Source organism: Nilaparvata lugens, chromosome 1, assembly GCF_014356525.2.
Source record: "Nilaparvata lugens isolate BPH chromosome 1, ASM1435652v1, whole genome shotgun sequence".
In the NCBI taxonomy this organism is placed as follows: domain Eukaryota; kingdom Metazoa; phylum Arthropoda; class Insecta; order Hemiptera; family Delphacidae; genus Nilaparvata; species Nilaparvata lugens.
In genome coordinates this window covers 54,979,620-55,003,585 of record NC_052504.1, presented here as the reverse complement: position 1 = coordinate 55,003,585, position 23,966 = coordinate 54,979,620, and the positions used below count along the sequence as shown (strand labels likewise).

The following is a 23,966-nucleotide window of genomic DNA, read 5'->3' as shown; positions in this document are numbered from 1 at the left end:
GAAAGTATACTAGGAATAGAAATCATGTTTATAAATAAAATTTCACTACAGCCAATGAAAAACACTGCACAACTTCAAGCAGATCTTTTTAGAACATGTAAAAATGTATTCAATGTTGCTGAAAATTATGTAAACAGCTTCATATTTCTATTACAAGGATAGTTTGACAGTAGTTTTAATTGAAGATCCTATTTGAATTAAGATGCTACTTTTCTGTCGCTTCAAAATTTTGTCCGCCTTTTTGAATTCCAACTTAATTTTTTTAAATGGGTAGGTAGTCACATGAAACATTTTGTTACAGAATTTCAAGATAAATTGAATGGCGAAAACCGCTTATTGATATCTCAAACCGTTCCCAAGTTATCCACATTCAAAGATACCAATAAATCATACAAAATGAAATGATTCGGTACATTGAAAATATGACAGATCTAACTTTTCTGTGCAAAGTTTTAAATATGTGTATACATGTTACTATGAGTGTATATTTACAATAATTAAAGAATTAATTATTTTGATAGTTATAATTTTTTTAGATTTTCAATGTACGAATTAATTCTATTTTTGTATGATTTCTTAGTATCATTGAATGTGAATAACTTTGAAACGGTTTGAGATATCGATGTGCGGTTCTCGCCATTCACTTTTATTGAAATTCTGTATCGAAATAATGTATCTTATGACCACCTTCTCATTAACAAAAATAAAGTTGGATTCAAAATGGTGGACCGAAATTTTGAAGCGACATGAAAGTAGCTTTTCAATTCAAACATGAAACCTGTCAAATTATCCTTGTAATAGAAATATTCAGCTGTTTCCATAATTTTCACCAACTCTGTATAGATAATTCACATTATCAGTTTGATTTTCCCTGTAATTATTATTTAGCTAATAAAAACATTTTATTTTAGATTAAAATACTTTGAAATGGCTAGTAATATTTGTATTACTAATATTAGTAACAAGTGAGAGCTCAATATTTGTAATAGTACACTTTTGTTTTATATTTCTTATATTAAACTTGAAAATGAATATTATTAGACATGGAAACATCTAAATACCACATCTTGGAGCCGACAGAAGGGGATGCCCTTGAGGTAGAGGTTCTGGTGTTGTTACATCAAGTCCAGCTCCCCAGATTTTACCACAATTCAGTGCCTCTATTAGCGCGTCTTGGTCGATTACCTCTGAAAAATTACAAATAATAGCTCAAATAATAATCACTATTTTCCATTTTTATGGCACGGCTCCAAAATATCGCAACTTAAATGCTTCTATAATTTTTGGTTATAAATTAAATTATATTGCGTTGAAGGTATTCATTCATCCTACGAAGTGATAATATACATTTCTTTATACTTTAGTTTACAGAAAGTAAACCGGGACTGTCGGTGCCGGCTGAAGTATGACAGTCGTAAGGCCCATTGACGGCTTAAATTATATATTCAGGCGGTGGGACCTTTCCTACCTACCATTATGTTTTTTTTTTCATTATAATGGTTACAGTCTGGTACTTACCTCCTCTAGCTACATTGACTAGAATAGCTGAGCATTTGGTCTTCTCGAAGAAATGTCTGTTAATCAGATGTCTTGTCTTATCGTTGAGTAGGCATGACACAACAATAAAATCGCTTCTTTCGGCCAACTCTCCAAGTGGTACGAATGTTGCTCCCAGATCTCGTCCTGGAATAAGATATTTACTCAATTTATCATACTCCAATAATAAATTAGAGTATTTATAGCCATCGCCCGAGGTCTATCCATCCCCGATGAATACATTGCGAGGTAATTTTGAATAGTGACGACATAATAAATGGTGGAGCACTGCGATGGATAAGATCGGGGCGAAAAGCCAACAGTGTTGTGTTGTGTATAGAGTGATAGTGGTGAGCCTGCAGCCAGGTGCCTCATAAACATCCTCCTCTCCTCCATACACTAACATTTTCTAATTTAATTAGTAAGTCAAGTTGATTACATTGAATTATAGCTACACTTTTTGTGTAGATGAGAAGTTGATATTGTGGTAATTATTCATATTGAATAAAAATACTAAGAACTTTTCGAAAGATATGTGCTTTATGACAATCTCGTGGTCTTTTTATTTGAATATAAATACCATATTATATCCAGTATTATATCATAACTTATCAAAAAGCCTTCTAAATGAGTAAATTATGTGTATTGATAAAAACCTATTTTAAGCCCATACAAGATAATATAAAAACCAAATATACGTCTACAAGCCTATTCTAGATGCAAAATATAACTTTCAAGTGTTCTTCCACCATAATCCTCAAATATTTGGGAAGTTTGAATTACTGTTGTCTCTCCTCAGATCAGATATAATAGGCCTATCCTGCAGATCCAATATCTGATCAAAAGAGAAACCTAATGGTAGTTCTCTTCCTCCTCCATGAGTATAATTTTCTCAACTCCTCATGACTCAAAATGAGTCCTCCTCAACTCCTCCTGTTTGGGGATGTTGGAAACTCTTCGAGTCTATAATTGGTTTTATATGGTGGTTCTTTGTCCATTCCGACCTACGATTTATAAACACACCAATTTTCTACTTTTATTCCGATATTCAACATAATTTTAAAGTAAAATAAAATTACAGGCAATTAAAATAATTGACTGCATGTTGGTACGAAAGTGAAAAATCTGTGCTATAATAGGATTTAATATAGTAGGGTAGGTTTTTGGGTTTTTTGGTTCAATAGGGAAATATTGGGAATGTGTGGTCTGTATCTGGTCTTGTGGTCTCCACCAATGAAAATTATATACATTGATGTAAACCTTCTTGTTTTTCCTGGTTGCCCGCATAAATAATGTCGCATACTTTGAACGCCTTCAACCGCCTGGCAACTTCGGTTCCGATCCGGCCGAGACCGACGACGCCGACCGTGGCGTCACGCAGCTCGTGACCGAGAAGCCAGCTGGCGTCGACGTTGCCGTGAACCATGCGACTGGCCCGCGCAAAGTCCCTCCCTTCGGCCAGCCGGTGTGCCGCCATCAGACAGAGTCCCACCGCCACCTCGGCCACCGAGTCATCGGCCACGCCTGCCGTGTTGCCCAGCTTGATGTTGCGACGCTTCAGTAGACTCGCGTCGATGTGGTCGTACCCAACCGACAGAGTACTTGCCACTTTCAGTTGCGGGCCTGCAACACACACCGCAACATTCAAACTAAATTCCAACGTTCCAATTAATAAATAGAATGAATTAATTAATGAATGTTAAGTGACTCTCATAGATGACATGTGTCTCTCTCAAGCAGAGAAAACTCATGTATTGTTACATTCTATTCAATTTTTTTTATCTTTTGTTCCATTCTCTCAAGTGACTCTCATTTTTAACATTATTGCACCAACAATTATTAATTATGTTTATTGTCACACATCTATCGGGCTTGGAAAATTCCAGATACCATTCATATACGTTTAATGCAGTTGCATCAACCCCTTTCGATAAATAAATAAATGTGATGGAATGAATGAATAAATTGAAGTTCACTACATAGATATAGAACGACATAGAAATATACAGCATTGGACAAGTATTATTAACAAGTATATTATTAAAATGATTGCACTAATAATTATTTTTGTAGACATACATATTATGCTTTGGAAATTTCTGAATAACAATTATGTCATCTCGTTTCAGTTACTAAGAAAGGTACCTAGTGTTACATGAATGAACTACCTATGTATTTTAACTAACACTATATCAACTCTATGTATTTTTAGATTTTATATTCTGAATAAAAGATTATATTGCAATGGGAGATCCCTTTTTGAAATCAATAGGTAGCAAATTTTTTATCGTCTAATTAAATGAATTAATACTTAATTAAATTTAAACGCCTAATACTGAATTTGGACTGCATTCAATTTTCGGTACAGATTTTGAAATTTCAAGCGTTGTAGTACTGTATTAATAAAACTCTCATTCACAAATCTGTGACACATGAGTAAATTATTCGCATCAGAATTGTTTCTTTTTTAAATTTAATAAACAAACATAATTAAAAGCTGGTTTATTCTTTAATAGTTCGTGTGATTGAAAAGCTAATTACTAAATCAAATTTAAAGCAGAGTATTTCGGTTTTCGTTGAACGGTGTAATCAAATGAGTACTCACCAGCAACATTGACAACCTCCTCATCAAGTCGATGTGTTGAGCACCATAAAATTCCATGGACACCTTTCACCATTTCCAATATTTCTTGGCGGGTTGGAGGTTTGCCAGCACAAGTGATAACTTCACATCTACAACAAATCAGTCACTGGCTATGCCAAATTCAACTCTAGTTGGATCATTCATAGATGCTCTTACACAGAAATATTTCTTTTTCAAATAATTCAATTCATGGCTCTTTTAATGACAAAATAATTTAACTCCTAACAGTTATTGCAAAATAACTACCGTAACAGTTTCCTTAAGGGTATGGCCAGACGGGTAGCAAACTGCCGCGCCTAAATGAGCTGAATGGGATAAATGAGCAGTTGTCATGAATGAGCTCATGGGCCGCATGGGAGCTGGCCAGACTTTTGCTGCAATTTTGTGCTGAATTGATGCTGCTCGTCTGGCCCTACCCTGAAGCACGGCTGCACTCAGGCCTCCTCTAGCTACTACTGAGAAGCGAATTACAAATATAATATCATGTACATTCTAGTACAGACATTTCTAATTCAACGTTCTCACTATAGCAGCTAGTGGCCGCTAAAATGTGTAGCCCTGTGTGTAGCATGCTTAAAGGCTATGATACAGATTCTACTCTGCTGAAGACAATGGATAATGTATCTGATTGTTAAGTTGTTAATTTTCTAATAAGTGCTGACTACAGTGATACAGTAACAAGGAGAAGAAGCATGTGTGTGATATTCGAAAAATCTTGAAGAGTAGATGGTTGTTCATCCCAATCGAGTTCTATATTGAATACTATTTTTTTTCAATGAGTAATAGAGTAAAGTGAATTATAGTGATCATTTGGATTACTTTAATTATAAAAATTGTTATCCTCATACTTTTCTTGTAGAAGATCGGTTCCAATTTTTGGAATTGTAGGTGATGTGACTAGAACTTTTGGCTTCATGTTAGTTTGAGAAAACAAATATTTCTGATTCCTGGAGAAAAACAGTAGAACAGCATGTTTGTAGAGAAAAAATATTATTTAATATCTATCTTATTCAAAAGCTATTAACATAAATTAATGTTCTGAAATACCTGTAGTATTATTTTTGAAGGATTTCATAGATTGTCAAGAACTTCTTCCATCGAAACATGACGTATACAATAAAAATGACTTCGGACCAATTTTTGAAATACCCTACATTAGCTTATGGCTGGTCTGATATTTTCTATAAATCAGTTGTCATTACAAAATGTAGGGTAAAACTCCCATTATTTTATTATATTTTTTGAAAAAAATCAAAGCGATGCTACTTTGGAATTAAAAAATTGGAGAATTTAAATCAATTATTCTAGACAATTGCTTTTTTGTCAATTTCCCATACATATGATAATAAGTTCGATTAAGGAAGAGACATGATCTCATGAGAGTCAATAAGGAATCATTGCTTGGTAATAATACTGTATTACATTGAAACGATTTTCAAATAGACGTTATTATGATGTGAATATCTAGAAAAAATCGGATTGAATAAATTAATTGAGTCCCAGATTGTTCATCGTAAGATTTGACGTAGACTTAAGATGCTCAATTAAATAATTTGCTTATAAAGTATTTATTTTGATCCGGTATCTATTGCTTGGTAGTCCGATACATTAGGTTCCACTGACCATTCTGATAGCCTTTCAACTATGAAACGATAGATTATCTGACGTATTAAAATGACTAATTTCATTTCTACAATAATTGTAATTATAGTTGATTTTTTACAAAACCAGCATATAACTGAATTGCATTTTTTAATTTATATTGATTTATACGATGTAAATGGACCAATCTTTTACAATTGAAAAATTAAATGATCTCACCATCTAAGTTATTTATTATGATATAAAGCAGAAGTCAATAGTATAATTATTATGAAGAATAAATTATTTTAATAAATTTAATTTATAAATGATTGAATTAGTTGTTTTCTATTCACTTTTAAAAATGTGGATTGAAGCCAAGTATTGTAATAAATTATTATTTGCTATATAAAAATATAGGTTTTTTTATTATTTGCTTGGTATATCTCACATATAGGTCTAAATACTTGTACCGTGCAAATATTTTAAAATATTTAAAATTACCTTACCTATTATATTAATTGTTTTACGGTTGTAACTTACTGGTACCCAATAGTTCTTGCAATCCTATTCATTACCTAAATAAATTTAAAAAATGATTTAAATACATTTAGACTAATTATATATTACCAATATACATAACATATTCAATCATTAGTTTATATTACTTGAAGTTTTTTTGTGATTATACAATAGAGATAAAATTAATATTATCTTACCAGCTAAAAGTGTGACGTGATCTGAACTGTATAAGACAAAAACTCCTCATAAAACAAAAATATTTTAATGACATTTCCAAATTCTTCTCAATTACAATATAAATGATTCATTTTGCCTTAAAATTCATTGGTAAACCCATACTTGGGAATCAATTTGTAATGATTTATTAATCTGAAAGAATGTTTTCTGTTGTTCATCTACATAAATTCAGGGGTACAGTTTTTGTTTAGAACGGCTCACATGTTCTCTCACTAAACGAGCTCTTCTTTCATTTCACTACTATGTAGTGCCATAGAAAAACATAAGGTATTCCTAACTTATTATATATTATTCTATTATAGTGTTCCACAGAAAAAATAATCAAAATAAAATAGAAAAAACTACATTAGCTATATTACAGTAGAAATAGTAGTATATTTACTGTAGAAAAAACAAGTCTTCATGCATAAACACAGAGATATAATATTTAAATAAGCTGGACTCCCACACAGTGAACAGTGAAAAGTGAACAGTTAAAAAGGTAAACAGTGTCACTGGATTCCCAGTGACAGTAAACAGTAAAAAAATAATTTCTTTATTTCTAATAGTTTTATTCTTACTCACTCGCCCGGGTTTTTAAACTTGACTTCAATATCACTTATTTAAACAATATAATTTATTTATCATTTTATACAAAACTCGAATTCAAGACAACTTGACTAATGAAATCCACTTTAGGAATGGAGTTATCTTGTTCACAGATACGCACAGATCAACACCCAAAAATCATATTTTCGGACTCAGGGGACCTTTAAACGTATAGACAGCTTAAAATAGGAATAACTTAAATTTTTCTGGAAAGCAATTCTTTCCATTAACTATGGTACGGTAGCCTTCTAGCCTAGTAGGTAGTCCAGACAAAATAGACATGAAAAAGTTGTGTGCTTGCATTTTATATTGTAGTCTTGATTTTTAATATATTGTATGAATGGATAAAAGAAGCCCAGAACAAATTTATTCATGCAAGATTTTCTTGTGCTAGATACAGAGTGGTAACCGTTTGATCCTTAGGTGTCCCTATATGCGCGCTTCTCCACTAGATTAAGTGCATCAAACAGGTGATTCTCATAGAAAATGATCTTATGAACTTATATCACTGTGCGAGATCTCAATTTAATGACAATGGATTTGGTTATGATAGTTGAAGCTGAAACTTAGGTGTTTTTCAAAATACAAGGAGCATGATATATTGCTGTTGTCAGGTGTACCTGGGAATGAGATAGAGCGCTCTAGCTGGTCTCAGATTGTAGAGCACAAAATCACGCAATGAGAGATTTTGAATCGTACATTTAAATGGTGGATTAATGGTTGATTTTAATGGTATATCGAAAGATATTGTTAATCAAAAACTAAAATGCATCAAAATTGATTTTTTCTTGAAATTTCACTCATTTTTGAAAAATCATTACTCAGTACTCATTAAAGATAGAGAGTTCTGAATGACCTCATTTTATTTAGAATTCCATAATCTAAAAAGACGTCGAGAGCAAAATTTACTGTCCGATTACTTGATTTGGCAGAAATAGCTGAAAACTGGTAAATGATCCGGAAATACGGTTTTTTGGGCCACTCTGTATCTAGCACAAGGAAATTTTGCATGAAAAAATTGGTCTAAACTTTTCTTATCCATCCGAACAATATATTAAAAAATCAAAACTACTTCAATATAAAATCGCAGTTCAGCACACCCTACCATGAAGAAGGTTTTTGTATTTTTAAAAAAATTGTATTGTTTATTGTGTTGTTTTGTATATAATATTAATTTATTTTGTGTATTTCGTGTTGTTTTGAATAAGATTATTGAAAGATTGAAAATGCAAACACCATTGTATAATTATAGTGACTGGACTAGTACCGGTTGGACAATGAAAGTGAAAACTCACTGCAGGTACTCAACTCAAGTATAGAGTAGGCCTATCTACAATAGGCCTACTCAGCCTATGAAGTAAGCTCCACGTTATAAAGTCAGCACTTGATTAACATTGATGTTGCTGTTCTTATCAGTCATTAGATAAATCAAATAGCTGTATCTTTTTCTAGTTCTGCAACGTTGCAATCAGATTAATTTTGAACCATTCAGAAATATAATTTACCATTAATTTATCTAAATATTCAATCTCAGTTAAGAATTATGCGCCTACTTTTCCCGTTGGAAGATTGAACACTTGAGCCAATTCCTCTGAAAATGATTCATGATTTGCAAATCGTTTCCCGATTATTCGAAACCCACCTTAAAGTGTACGGTAGGTTAAACTCATCTCTCATTAGCATCAATCTCATTACCCATTCACAAGCCTAGAGATCATGTGGGCACATCACCCTTGGAAAAAAAATTATGAAAATTAATTATAAAATAAATGAAAATCATGTTTTCTCGACGAATTAAATATAATTGATTATTATTTACAAGAATAAACAATTCATATTTTATGGGATATACTGGGAATACTATCTACCATAGAAGGCGGTGGTAACGCAGATAATAGCAACGCTGTTGTCCTATCTATTCCACTGACATTTTAATGTGGACCTCACTATAGGCCGGGCATCTAACTATAAATAGAAAAGGGGGTGTGGTTCTATAAATAGGTGCATACAATAATTATTGTAGTCTATTAATGGTCGAAGGCATAGACAAAGTAACAAAGGTTAATCTGTGACAGGTGGTAGGCCTACACTTCACATGTATAAAATATGCATGTATAGAACAACAGAATAACCTATTATTCTCACATAAATAAATATTAATCGCGGAGAGAAATCACATAAGAGTACGGAATGTAAAATCAACATGTCTTCATAACTCATCTGACCCAACGTTACAATAGATTCAAATCACCATTAGAATTCACTCAAGTATTCTAACTGAACAAAAATAAGTTACTTGAGTTTAACAGTTTACTTGAGTAAAATATTTAATCATCACTGGTTGGATTTCACCTAATCCTGAAAGCAACCCATAAAAAATATTGATAATTCACTCTGGAGGTACAATTCTCAATTAACTACCAAAACATCTACTCACTAGTCAAGCAATTTCAACTCATGAAAAGGTTTTTATCTAAGCAGGTTATGTATAAACGTTGTCTCAATGAAATTCATTTATTGATATTCAAAACAGTAATGCTAATATTTCCTATTATTTCGTAATTTTATATATTTTCAAAAATAAATATACCTTTTTGAAGCAATTTGATACTTGATATATTTAATTTTGAATTGAAATAACGAGTGTGTCTGTTGGAAGGTTGGAACTTGGAAGTTGCAAACTGTACTGTTGTGATGCATCATCCTATTATTATTAAATAGTATATTTCTTCAGCCTTTATTTCTCAAGTGATGTTAAAGTTTTCAACTTTGTTTTCCGTTTATTTTTAAACGCAGTTTCTTGAAATATATATTCAGCATAATTCATTTTATTCCACTTACTTGGCGCACTATTTTTATCATCGTTATCCCGCGGAGTGACACTACTATATATTTAAGCGTCGCTCTCACTTTCATGGCCTCTTCTTCCTAAGAAGTCAGTATAGTCACTTTTATGTGAGGTTGTGTGTCCTGTGAAAGGTTACACAACCCACTTATTCGTGAAAAATAACTCACTTTTAAAAACCCCAAAAAAATCATAAAATACTAAAACTACAAAAAAATAGTAAAAATCGAAAATAACGGGTAACTTTCAAGTTTGGTTGAAACGTGGTTTGGATCGTGCAACGTGGGCTCCTTTCGTATCTGGCCTGAGTGAACGTGTATCGTGTCTTTCCAAGTATATTTTCAAATATTTTCGAATTATTACTTTAAAAAATGAATCCAGGTCCGGGTGGTCCAAATTATCCAATGGCTTCACTTTATGTAGGAGATTTGCAAGCCGAAGTTACTGAGGCCATGCTGTTCGAAAAGTTTTCGACGGCTGGCCCAGTATTGTCAATCAGGGTGTGTAGAGACATGATAACTCGCAGATCCTTGGGTTATGCATATGTGAATTTCCAACAGCCTGGCGATGGTAAGTAGACCAATACATTTTTTTTTAGTTTTAAAATGTATTATTCAAGTTAGAGTAGCCAAATTCAAGCATGGTGAATCTTGTCTCATCCACATGTTTCCTTTTCCTTGCATTGTTGGTAACTTTCTAAAGTGATGCAATTCTGTGCAATATGACAAACATTAATCATATTTTGCTCTAAACTTTTTTACATTAATGTAGAACCATTTATTTATGTAAATAATAAATCTTAGTTGACTTATAAGGTTAGGTTTTGAAGAACAGATTAGTTTCATTAGAGTAGCCTAGCCTATTTGAATGATTTTGATTTTTAGTTATGCCTACTTCAAACTATTTTATAGTCGAAATGTTTTATTACCATTAAATTTTATCTAATCTCGTCACATTTGTAAAAATAAGACTACTTTGTTGTGGAAACTACATTGTGTTAACATGATATTAAATTGAATGATATAGACTAGTTAGTTTATTTCTAACATGAATCAAAATGTGATCTAAACTTTCATTGAAGCCTATATCCGCATTCTTCACAAAGGATGTCATTAAAACGTCAAATAAGTTGATCACTAGCTACATGGAGTAGTTTACAAAATAAGCATGTTCAAGTGGAAGGTGAAACATGAGTGTATGGAAATCGTGTATGAAAATTGAAAATTCATAAGTTATAAACAATACAGTAGTTCCAATTAACTTAGAATGCACTTGTACATAAGGTAATTATTTTGTAAGTTATCTTACTTAATCAAGGTAAATTAATATCGAGTGGCCTGGCTGGCTCAGGTCCGGTGTTTTCAGGTGATCAATTTCAGAGCCTCTTAAATGACCTAACGAGGTGAAAAAAGCTCAAGCTCAATCCATTTTTGCAATAATAATTATAAAATTTGACAATTGTTTGTAATGAGGCTGTGGGCAATGAGGCAATATTGTGTAACCTTCACCAAAGAGCTGTGTTATGAATCATACTAACAAGATGTTTGAATTGTTCACCTATAAAACTTATTGGAAAAAGCTGATTTTGTGAATTGAGGCTATCAAAAGTAACTTGATTTGAGTAAATCTTAAGAGTAATTATAAAATAATTGTGAATCGGTTACATTAATTTGCTTTAATTTAATTTCTCAACATTTTGTATTAGAGATACCGTTAAACTGATATTTCATATTTATAATCCAGGGCGTATTTGAACCTTATTCTTGAAAAACAGAATACCTTTATAAGTTGTTGAGGATACTTGATTCAAAAATCTATGGCTGAAGACTGAAGTCTCTTCTGCAATAAATTTTTTAAACAAAATAGCTCTAGACTTGATTTTTTTACATTATTTTTCATTCAAAAGGTAATCCCGTTTCCGGATTTCGGTGTTGAGTTTACTTTTCCTCAATAAACATTATTAGGAAATAGATGGATAAAGTTTTTAAATTTGTAAAATAGAATTATAGTACCATTTAAAAATTAATAAAACAAGAATACAAATTATAACTTAACTTGAATATAAATTTTAGGCTATTTTTGTTTTATTAAGTTTTGAAGGGTACTATAATTAATTATCCTATTTTATAAATACCAGAAAGTAGCCCTGAATTCATAAATTAAAAAAAGTTTTTAAAACTTGAAAAAGTAAAAATCAAATGCTCTGAAGAATTAAATACACTTTCCAATAACATAGTCAATAGAACGTGTATTCTTTAATTTTAAAAGATCAAGTCTCCGCTTTCACGCACTCTTTATTGTACAATTACTAAAAATCTGTACTGCCGGAAGTGGTATGTTTACAAGATAGTAAGTGTTTACAATAATAAGTGAACATGTTCGATGCACTTGAATCAAATTTCTTATAGTTTGTTATCTATTTTTTCAGCTGAAAGAGCATTGGATACGATGAACTTTGATATGTTAAAAGGGCGTCCAATCAGAATTATGTGGTCTCAAAGAGATCCTTCATTGAGAAAATCTGGGATTGGAAACGTATTCATAAAAAATTTGGACAAAACTATCGACAACAAAGCCATGTATGATACGTTTTCTGCGTTTGGCAACATTCTCAGCTGCAAGGTAACTACTACTTGTGTGTTTCTTTTTTACATAACCCTGTAACAGAGTCTTCCCAATATTATCAATTATGTAGGTATATCTAAACTTCTGACTATAAATGTAAAATAGTTTAAAAATCAATATTTATTCCATTTTCCATTAATGTACATGCAATGAACTTTTACAACTTTTACCATTTTCATATTTCTAAATACCCACTTATATCTATTACGGAATTGAATCAATCATTTGAGAAATAAAGTAGCTCAACCATTTAGGGCACGTTTAGTATTAGATTTAATGATAATTTTTAATTTGTTTCTATTGACAAATCACTTATTCATAGTTTTCTATAGTCTTTGTAATATTTTACTTATAATTTTTATTCGATTAAAAAACCAATTATTTATATATTTTTACTACTATAACTATTTCTTCATTATAACTGATTAATTTGTTATGTCCTTGTTGTTCAGGTCGCTCAAGATGAAACCGGTGCTTCAAAAGGATATGGATTTGTGCACTTTGAAACTGAAGAAGCAGCAAACAAATCTATTGACAAAGTGAACGGAATGTTGCTCAATGGCAAGAAGGTTGGTTTCATGAAGTGATTGTAGACTAATTGATTCCTAGTAAATTGAATATTTGTCTTTCTTAAAAAGTTGATTTTCTATTTAAAGTTTTATAAATATTTAAGCTGCAAATACAGTATGAATCAATAATCTCGATTATCCAACCTAAACCGGTCATGGAAAGACGGATAATTATGACGGTAGGGTAAAAACTCAGAGCTTGAAAAAATTGAACTAATCAATAATTTTTTTATTTGTATAGTTCATTATAATAGAATATAGATGGAATTTTATAATACACCAGTCAACTCTTACTGTAAATTGATGGAATTTATTTTCCAAGTTTCAGTTGAAGTGTTGTAGTTGTGTGAAAATTGATCAAAATCTGTACAATCGAGGCTATTGTTTTGTAATATATATATATATATATATATATATATATATATATATATATATATATATATATATATATATTCAAAAATGTTGATTTTCAGTTTGAGATTGACTTGAATTTTATTATCGACTCTATAACTGAATTGACTTTTCTAATAAATTGAGTCTTCAATTCTTATTCAACTCAATTGGTTTATTTTTTTGTCCAGGTATTCGTTGGCAAATTCATCCCACGCAAGGAACGCGAGAAGGAGCTGGGAGAGAAAGCTAAGCAATTCACGAACGTGTATGTCAAAAACTTTGGAGAAGAATTCTCCGACGACATGCTCCGTGAAATGTTTGAAACTTATGGACGTATAACTAGCCACAGGGTAAGTAAATTTTATGTCATCTTATTCTATTTCACGTTGGGGGGGCTCACCAGTAAATTTGTATTTTGTTATATCAATGCTATAAAATGAGTACCCTACTAGGGTTAAAACGAAGGCAGCAACTCAAACTATTGAATTTTCACAGCTTTCAATAGAATATCAGCGGCATTTTGAACGATTTCTACAACCCAGATGCTCACTATTTGTTACAATGCGAATAGTTATTTGTTATTGCAAAATGTTTTTGAATGTATCTAACTTTTAATTTAATTGAAAATTAGTCTCAGTTTTCACTTTTTCAAAAACCAACGTTTATTGACTATGTTGTGATAACAGAAACTGTTTTCAATGTATTGTAATTGGTTTGACAATACTTTGGTTTTTCAATACTTTGACAGTTCAAAGTATTTTCATCCAATTTCATTAGTTGGTATGATGCAATTTCTATGAAATGAAGCAGAAAGACTAATTTGCATTTTTGTGCCGCCAGGTGATGAACAAGGAAGATGGCAAATCGAGAGGATTTGGTTTTGTAGCGTTCGAAGATCCAGAGGCAGCCGAGCGTGCAGTGGACGACCTGAACGGCAAGGAAGTGTTTGAAGGAAAGGTGAGTCATGAGAATGGAAACTGATTGTATTTAAATTTTTGAAACTTCTCTCATGTTAGCAATCAATAAAATCTAAGGGCCAGTTTCCGAGCTCGGGATTCAGCTAAGTTCTAGACTTGAAACAGCTGTAGTCAGAAAATTGGCTTTCCGAAACTGGGCTTAGTCTTAATTTTTATGATAGGCCTAATAATTATTTTTCATTTCTATAATTGGAAACGTTTTTCCTTGACAAAATGAAACATTTCTAAATAATTCAAAATAGCTGAAACTTTACACTATTTTCTCTCTATTCTATTTTGTGTTCAATTTTATAGTTTTTCGAAATTCTATTTAAACGTGGACTGCCCCGTTTCGGAATGCCAATTTTCCTACTCCAGCTGTTTAAAGTCTAGAACTTATCTAAATCACGAGCTCGGAAACCACCGACCCTTATTGTTTCTGGAATCAAGTCATTCAATCAAATAGGATTTTGTTAAAATGTATCTTACAAATTGTATTACCGTTAGAATAATCTACTATTATTAAGCTTTAAGCCAATAATAGTATCACTTATTAAGATTTTGATTGAACATACATATGCTTTCAATCATTAGACATATTTTGCAAGGGTTGAGCTCAAAAATATTAAGTATTGAGTAAAATATTGAAATATGGTACTTTCATTAATTTATTATCTCGAGAGGTTAGTATAGAAAAAATCCTATATTTACACTGGTAAATGTAACCGCCCAGTGCTGGGGGGGGGGGCTAGAGAAGGATCTCTTAAATATACTTTCGGGAGTTATGAGACTTTGGAAAAATAATAACATTTTGTTTTCTATCCAACTTTTATTCAGTGAATAAATCTACTAGAAATAATTTGTGTTATCTTCTTGCACCTTCTAAAGTAAAGTAAACTAATTGAAGTAACTTTTTCTAACTGATCTGGAACTCTGAACTGTTCACGAAGGTAGCGTGTAGGCTACTTTATTCATTTTACTATTACAAATAAACACTGCGATTCGTTCAATTAGGGGGCTTCTAACATGAGCTAGAAAATATAATGGCACGCACTCACCATCGTTAAAATTGTTAATCCCAATTCCTGTAATTGTTAATTAAAACTAGTCACTATACTATTAGGCTTGACTCACTCTTACGCGACTCAGGTCGAGAAGAGACTCGACTCTAGTCGAGAGCATGTGTTTTCAAATGGTGACGTCGCGGAGACTAGAATCGAATGGTCTGAGTGTCATTTGGAAACACATGCTCTCGACTAGAACACTACCTCCGTAAACAGAGGTAGTGACTAGAGTCGAGTCTCTTCTCGACCTGAGTCGCGTAAGTGTGAGTTGAGCCTTAATGATTCACTGAAATTCTCACTTGAAACTTTTACACATTTACTTCAACTAACTACTCAATTAAAACCAAACATATACAGACAGTAATGATAGACTAGAACGAATTTCTTCCTGTTACTTCCAATGAAAATTTATTCACAAAATTTATTTAACATACAAACGAGAGCCCCGAGGAATTTAATCCGATCCCGGCCACAGCTTGATTGGAACTTATCTTTACCGCGCAAATTATGTGTGTAAGTCGCCAACGAGGCGACTGTTCCATGTGGAGTCAGAGCATAATTCCCTGGGAACAGGGAAATGCAAGTTTGAAACATTCAAAAATACTTGTGTATTTTCCATCGCCAACGGAAATAAAGTTCAGTGAGAATACCTCAACCGGACGCAAGTTGGCATAATCTTGATGTGAGAAAATTATTTCTCAATTGAAAAATGAATTTCTCACGATGAAAATTGACACAGGAAATTCAACTTCATCACTATAGAGTCGATAGATTGAATACTACACTTAATAAACATTAATATAAAGTGGTTTGTTCATTATCTGAAAACTTGTGAGAAATTTCAATACTAGACGATTGGCTCAAACCTATTTTCAATATGTTATCAGTAAATCCAAACATTGACGTTATTTACCTTGTCTCTGTCTTGACTGAAACTTAGATAAGATTATGTATGAACAGCTTCTTCCAATCTGCCGACAAACGATATGTCCATATTATCTCTATTATCTAGTATGTTCTTACAACTGAGTCTCCGAAATGCCAAACGTGATATACTCTTGATAATTGTGGATTTGATAATATCTAGTTCTTCTTATCTAAATCAATGACGTATATTATTTATCGTTCATTATTCAGCTGTCGCTAGCAACTAGTACAATAATTTAATGATCATCATATTCACCAGTATCATGCATTTTGTTGAGAACTGTTGGCATACTGTTCTAATAGGCGAACAATCAGTTTTATTTGAAAGTTATGAATCATAGTTTACTACTTAATCCACTGCCGAGCTCTTATCTATATTTTAGGTTTGTAGTTGTTATAGAGTTGTGTAGTCGCTGCTTATTCATAAGTTTATTTTCTTGCTATGCGTTGAAGTGTTGGGAACAGAATCTTGTCATTCACAGAGAGTCAATGACTTAACCTAAAATAAATTCGTTCCGTGTTTTAGCATTTAATAAGAATGGTAAGTTCGTGCTCTTGGTACTTCACGATTGATACTTTATGATACTCTTTGAAACTAGGTTCTTTCTTTGTACATAATTTTTATCACTGTAACTTATCAAATTTTATCGTTCTTCAATTAACTTAGCCTACCTTGTTCTGAGCAAAAGTTTATCTATTTATAAAAACTGATATATTTTCTATAGATAACCTTGACAAATTATGACAGTCTTATTCTATGGATTATTCCTAATTAAATAATATTCCACTATGCAAGAGAGTATCAACGTTTATCAAAATTATAGCGTCTATATTCTTTCACTCGACAATTATTACTTCCCGGAAATAGACTTTATAACTGAAAATGATGATTGAATGAGTTGATACGGTACTTGAATCAAGTATGAATACTACAGGAGTTAAAACTGCACATGAGTAGTTAAGAACCAATTTTTAATTGAAATGAATCATAAATATCTATTAATTTATTCATAGACAATACATTCAATTCTGGTAGATACAACAGGCATACGCCCAAAAATGCTTCAAACCTTGATTTAAAAATGTTATTTTGTACATGACCAGAACTGAAGCCGGATAAGTCAACTGCAAGTCACTGTCAACTCACGAGGGATCTTATGTTGGCAATGACAAAAATTACATCAATTATAATATTATAGAAATTTTCTAGTACCCTTATATTTTTTCATATAAACACAACGAGCACTTATGATGCCATTTTCAAGTATCCAAATCTATACATCAATAATATTGAATTACTCATGTTCTACTGTCATTAGTATTATATACTCTAGAAATCTTATTGTACAATAATGTATTTATGATTTTTTTTTTTGGCAATTAATTCAAAATAAACTGTTCAGAGGTTGTGTTGTGCTGATGATTCAATTCACACATACTGTGACACAATACATATGACAGTTCTTTCAATGTCCTATTTTATGTTGCATATATTCTAAAATTGTGTCTATAGATAGTTTAAATTCACTAAGGTTGTTATTGAATTTCACAATTGTAAACTCTAATTTCTTATGACTTTCACTTTTAAATTGAAACATGGGTTATTACTTGAAATTTTTGTATTTCATTCTCACATGTCAGTCTGAAAACATAATTTGTGTTGCAGCCGCTGTACGTTGGTCGAGCTCAAAAGAAGGCGGAGCGCCAGCAGGAGCTGAAACGCAAGTTCGAGCAACTGAAAATGGAACGATTGAACCGCTACCAGGGCGTGAATCTGTACGTCAAGAACTTGGATGACACCATTGATGACGAGCGCCTCAGAAAAGAGTTCGAACCATTCGGAGCCATCACCAGTGCCAAGGTACCCACATTAACACCATCTCTAGTACTTTATTATGTACTATAAATTTGATGTTTATATTGAACATTTTTTTGTAAGTTGGTGCTTGTCTATTTTTTAAAATTTCATAAATACAGTATGTTTTGCTTTTTACGGTCAAATAGAAAAATTGATAGTAAATCTGACATAACATTGTTTCAGGCTAGTGAATTTGAATAATTTTGGTAAAATCGAGTAATTTTAAAATTTAAAAGCTCAGGGGTCTGTTGGCTGAACATAAGTTAAGCAAAACAATAAGACATTTTCAAGTATACTATATCTTCATCGGGCAAGGCGCTATGAAATAGCAACTGATGGCCGTTTAATGTCACTTATCCGTAATTGTATAGTACTTTACACGAGTGGTACTTGTATAAATACAGATACGTCCGTACTTGAATTGCCTTGACTCTAGTATGGAAACACGATCGGTATTAAACCCCTGTATTGAACCCTCTTAATTAACCTCACGTGTTACCTAATATATCATTTGTATTAAACGCTCGTATTGTAATTTCAATAACCATTTTTCAATGGTACTGGGTGGATATATTCAGCTTTAAAAAATTGTATATCTAAATTTTATTGAATGGGTATTAATAACTTTGGTATTAATGAACTATTTCTGGGCAACGCGCCAAATGATTTACAGATCGTGGATCGTTGGTTGTGCAGCCCTCAACTATTTCATTCGTTTTGAATATGAAAGTTTATTTATAAAGCTTGTAGTATAATGATTTTTGATGTCTTTTTGGTATTTACTTTTTTATTCTCTGTATAATAACAATTTGCCAAAATAACATTACAAAAATTATCACAATCAATGAAATTGAATTGGTTGAATGTTTTGTCAAGGTGATGCTGGAGGATGGACGCAGCAAGGGCTTTGGATTTGTGTGCTTCTCGTCGCCCGAGGAGGCGACAAAGGCGGTGACGGAGATGAACGGGCGGATCGTGGGCACGAAGCCGCTGTATGTGGCCTTGGCGCAACGCAAGGAGGACCGCAAGGCGCACCTGGCGTCGCAGTACATGCAGCGCATGGCCAACATGCGCATGCAGCAGATGGGCCAGATCTTCCAGCCTGGTGGCACCAGCGGCTACTTTGTGCCCACGCTGCCGCAGCCGCAGCGCTTCTTTGGCCCCACGCAGATGGCGCAGATGCGGCCTCAGCCCCGCTGGGCCACGCAGCCCCATGTTCGCCCCAATGCACAGGCTGCTTCTTCAGGCAAGTCCTCTGCTCTGCTCAACACTATAATAACATGCTAATCCAAGTTAAAGATTCACAATTATAATAATAACATGAAAACTCAACCTGAAACCCAGAAAAACCAGACCTGGTGAGAGTTTGATGACTAGTTTATGTTGTTTGGTCAAATGTGTTTCAAATAGTACTGTACTAATTCATGATTTTTCAACTTATGTAAAATAAAATGATCGTTATTAATTTGTTACAATTAGATTTTAATGTTGATCGGTATCATTAATGTGTTGACATGTCATATACTACGGGAGCGTTGCTCCCTTAATGCAGTTTCATAATTATGACGAACAAAAAAATGAATGTTCTTCATTCATTTAGAGAAAATTCACTCGTAAAGTCAAACTTATTAATCTGGCTCATTGAAAAAGAAAGAAAAGTTCGGTTGTACCGAGTTTACAGACTTAACTGCTTTTTAAAATGAGTCAAGCTTTTCAACTGTCTTTCTGAAAAAGGGATGTGGAAATGGTTATGCTGTCGTCTCTCTGGATATGGTCTTGCTTTGTAATCAACTATTACTGTTGTGCTAGTGGTTACGTGTCCTACATTGTGACGAATGTTTTAGTGCAGTTTTAGATCATTTTTCAACTGTGCGAAACAAAAAACAATTTTTTCGTTTTTTCTCTCTCGATCATTAGGTTAGGTTAGGGAAGGTTAGGTTACACACATGCCACTTGTGTCAAATTGTGACACATTTAAAATGTATGTCTCAACATAACTTATACTCGGATACAATTTAACTGTGTTACTCGGTATAGTATACTGTTAATAAAATTCTAAACATGGTAAAACATTTTATGGCAAATAAATTTGAAACACAATTTGTCTTTGTTATGATTACAGGCTTCCCGAACATGCAGGCTCCGTACCGCTCGAACCCGCGCGCTCCCGCTAACGCGCAACCAGCGCTGCGTAACGCGATCTCGGCGCGCCCGATCACCGGGCAGCAGACTGGACTGGGCGCACGCGGCGGCGCGGCGCAGCCGGTGTCGGTGTCGGCACAGGGTCGCTCGGCCAACTTCAAGTACACGGCAAACATGCGCAACCCGCCGCAGCAGCCGATGTCGGCCGTCGCCGCTGAGCAGCAGCCGCCGCAACAGCAGGCTGTGCTTGTGCAGGGCCAGGAGCCGCTCACCGCTTCCATGCTCTCTAGCGCCAACGCCACCGATCAGAAGCAGATGCTCGGCGAACGTCTCTTCCCTGTTATTTACGTAAGTTGATACATATCACACAAACTCTAATTTCAAATAGATCAATGTATAATGGTTACTAATCAAGAATCCGTCAACACGTTGGAAGTTTATACGTTGAGCATTATTATTATTATTATTAAATAATAATAGTTTCTTGAAGTACCGTTGAAGTTTTGAAGATGAACTTTACTGCTAAAATCTACTTCTTGTACAAGTTGACATCACTGACGTTGATTCACTTGTCTGGAAAGTCAAATGAATCAAATACTGTTTTCACAACGCTAAGTAGCTGTTGCGAGTCTGCTTGAGCTGGTCAACTGTTCTTACTATTATACTATTGCATCGCGTAAATACTAATGAGCTTTGAATTACTATGGTTTGACTTTCTGCAAATTTAGTCTAAGTATTAATAATTAAACATCGTATTGAGATGCTACAATATCATTGACTGACAATTTTGTAGTAAATCAATAAAATGGATGCTACTTGAAAAATTAAAAACTGGTCAGTCATTCTCTCAAAGGTAACTTAACTAATAAATGCATGCCAGTAATAGAGCTAGTTGATTCTTTTATTTTATTTCAAATAACAAGAGAATGGAGTCGGTCGGTAACTTGAGTTTACCTCAATTAGCTTTGTTTGGAATAAATTTGCATCTCTTTTATTACCTCCATGTGCCTGAACTGACGGAAAAAAATTGTATCATGTTACATGGAACTGTAATTCTGCAAGTAACAGTCGAAAAGTTATCACTTATTTGCCCTCTTGACCATCTACTAATATTTTTTAATATTTGCAGAGAATGTATCCAGAACTCGCTGGTAAAATCACAGGGATGTTGCTTGAAATTGACAATACAGAGCTTCTTCACATGTTGGAGCATCATGAATCTCTGCAGGCCAAGGTAAGGGATAGTCTGTTATTGTCCATAAATTAGTAGCCTAATAGTGTACGTTCTGTGTACAGTAAATTGTTCCATCACGTGACTAGTGCAAAATGTTCCCATGTAACGACATTTCAAAATCGTTGGTTCAAGCTTTTGGCGCGCACTTATAAAGTTGATTTACACCAAAATGTGTCGTTTAGTAGCTGCGTGAATGAAGAAAGGCTGTTTTACAAACTTACCGTCTAGAAAAGTGTGAATTTCTTTTATTACATTACTCTCAAATTTTCTATAGAGAAAAATTCAAATAACGAATGGTTATCAAACATCATTTTGTTGGTTATGTATTCTATGGCTATGCTATGGTAAATAAACTATCAGCGCATGCGCAGAGAAGCAGCAGACTACAATTCAATCGACCAATGAGAGCTCAGATAGTTGGAACTGTACCAGACCGGAGAATTTACCACTCTTCGACTGTGGGGCAGGAACTTGGAACTGGTTTCTGGTAAAGAATCTGTAAAAATTCTTCCCATGGGACGCGGAACTTTTTACCTGGTAAATTGTGAATCGGACAATTTACCACATTCCATGTACACAGAACGGGCCCATTGAATCAGTTTTCCAATGTGGGTTTACACATTGTAATAGTTGACTTATATTTTTTTATGAACATGGAGTTTCTTATTGAAAATGCTTTTACAACTATTCTTTGAAACTTGCTTTGGAAGCTAAAACTAATGAAAAAGCTCGTTTTTTGTGGATTTCGTGGTCGCTTGTAAGCTTTCTATAAGATTAGTTGGGCTCCATGCGCCTGCTACTTATGTTGTAGAGCTGAACTCCTCTAAATACCATTTATGAGTTGAAAAATCATCTCTTATCACCATCGTCTCATTACCCACGCAAAAGTCTAGAGCTCATGTGGGTACCATCCTCAGCAAAAAAACTTTTATTGAGAATTACATTTATTTATATAAATACTGTGTTGTTAACTTACCGTGATGAAATGAAATCACAGATTCGTGGTTGATCTTATTAGAACGCTTCTTGCAACTTTTATTCCATGTCTATCACAAACATTTGCATTGTGTGTGATCGTTGAATATTATTACTGAACAAGTATGGATTGGAGAACTTGAAATCTAGAAGTTGTTTTGAGCATTCTATGAACTTGCTTGTTGAAAATGCAGTGCATGTAATTTGTCATTTTCAAATCTGTTTGAATATAGAAGCATTTTTATCTCGAACTATTCAAATTCTGCACATTTTTGTTGTCATAACACTAAATGTGCTTTTCTTTGTTTTCAGGTCGAAGAGGCTGTGGCTGTGCTTCAAGCTCATCAAGCTAAACAAGCTGCATCCCAGATAAAAAAGGAGCCGTAGATTGACCATTGAGTCGTGCGGGTAAAAATAGTGATGAATGCAACACTTATCCTTAAGATTCAGTTGATACATTGTCGGAATTTCAATGAACATAATTTTGTTGAACGTCAAGTCTCTAGTAGTTCTATCCAACCTCTGCATGTGTCATGTGTGATCCATAGCAGAACACTTGGACAGAACCGCTAGAAACTATGTTCACTGACACTAACACAATTGACACGTCTTTAAGATTCCTATTGACACTTATTATGTTAATGGGATAAATGACACTACGGTTGTATTGAGTCTAATATTTGAGTTATCTTTTGTTGTGTGACCACTTGCTTTGAATAGCCATACTTTCATGTCGTTCGTTTTTACAGTTGTAGTTTCCTTGTTTAATTTTATCCTAGTTTCTTGAAAGTCATTATTTTCAAATAAATAAGATAACCATGCTCAACTATTCTAGTGTAAACCTATTGGTGGCTTAACTTTGAAGAAAATTGTTGTTTTCTATTATTCAATTTAGTGCACCCTTTGTTTTATGGCATGTCTGTAATTCCAGTGGAAGGAAGTAGTTTATTTTTAAGGTTAATTTAAGACCTGTTGGCTATCAACATTTCTTTGTGGCCTGGAAGTAAAATGTCTTGAGTTCATGAAAAATTATATTTTAATGTATCACTCAATTAACATGCAACAAAGTTAGCATTATTGTAATTCCGCGTGTATCAGTTACATTTATTATTTTTTTGATTCATCATTATTATTCTTATAATTATTATTACTATTATTCTTTTCTTTATTATTTCATGTTATATGAACGTGCCTTCTGGTAACATTTCTCATTTCCCCTTCTCTGTATTTGGTTCTTGGGGCTTTTTTTGAGAATAAATATGAATTTAAA

The 23,966-nt window shown here is 33.3% G+C and overlaps 2 protein-coding genes across 6 annotated transcripts in view; one reads left to right on the top strand and one right to left on the bottom strand.

Moving 5' to 3' along the window:
- LOC111053443 (glyoxylate reductase/hydroxypyruvate reductase) overlaps nt 1-9,841 on the bottom strand; it is a 10,580-nt gene extending 739 nt beyond the window's left edge. Inside the window, exons 1-6 of one of the 5 annotated variants that reach the window (XM_022340338.2) lie at nt 6,481-6,746; nt 5,029-5,127; nt 4,142-4,269; nt 2,797-3,159; nt 1,519-1,683; nt 1,062-1,187 (exon numbers count right to left, since the gene is read on the bottom strand). In XM_022340338.2, coding sequence (XP_022196030.1) covers nt 1,062-1,187; nt 1,519-1,683; nt 2,797-3,159; nt 4,142-4,269; nt 5,029-5,127; nt 6,481-6,554 — 955 coding nt within the window. In that variant the 5' untranslated portion in view covers nt 6,555-6,746. Of the gene's footprint in view, nt 1-1,061; nt 1,188-1,518; nt 1,684-2,796; nt 3,160-4,141; nt 4,270-5,028; nt 5,128-5,227; nt 5,497-6,480; nt 6,747-8,661; nt 8,722-9,698 lie in introns of those variants that run through there. The other 4 variants (XM_039437014.1, XM_039437020.1, XM_022340339.2 and 1 more) reach the window with 4 other exon arrangements.
- LOC111053441 (polyadenylate-binding protein 4-like) lies at nt 9,751-23,966 on the top strand. Its single transcript, XM_022340336.2, has 10 exons — nt 9,751-10,523; nt 12,382-12,575; nt 13,031-13,147; nt 13,729-13,890; nt 14,381-14,497; nt 18,154-18,348; nt 19,222-19,591; nt 20,468-20,835; nt 21,617-21,721; nt 23,009-23,966. The coding sequence occupies exons 1-10, from the start codon at nt 10,325-10,327 to the stop codon at nt 23,081-23,083; spliced, it is 1,902 nt and encodes a 633-aa protein (XP_022196028.1). The 5' UTR covers nt 9,751-10,324; the 3' UTR covers nt 23,084-23,966.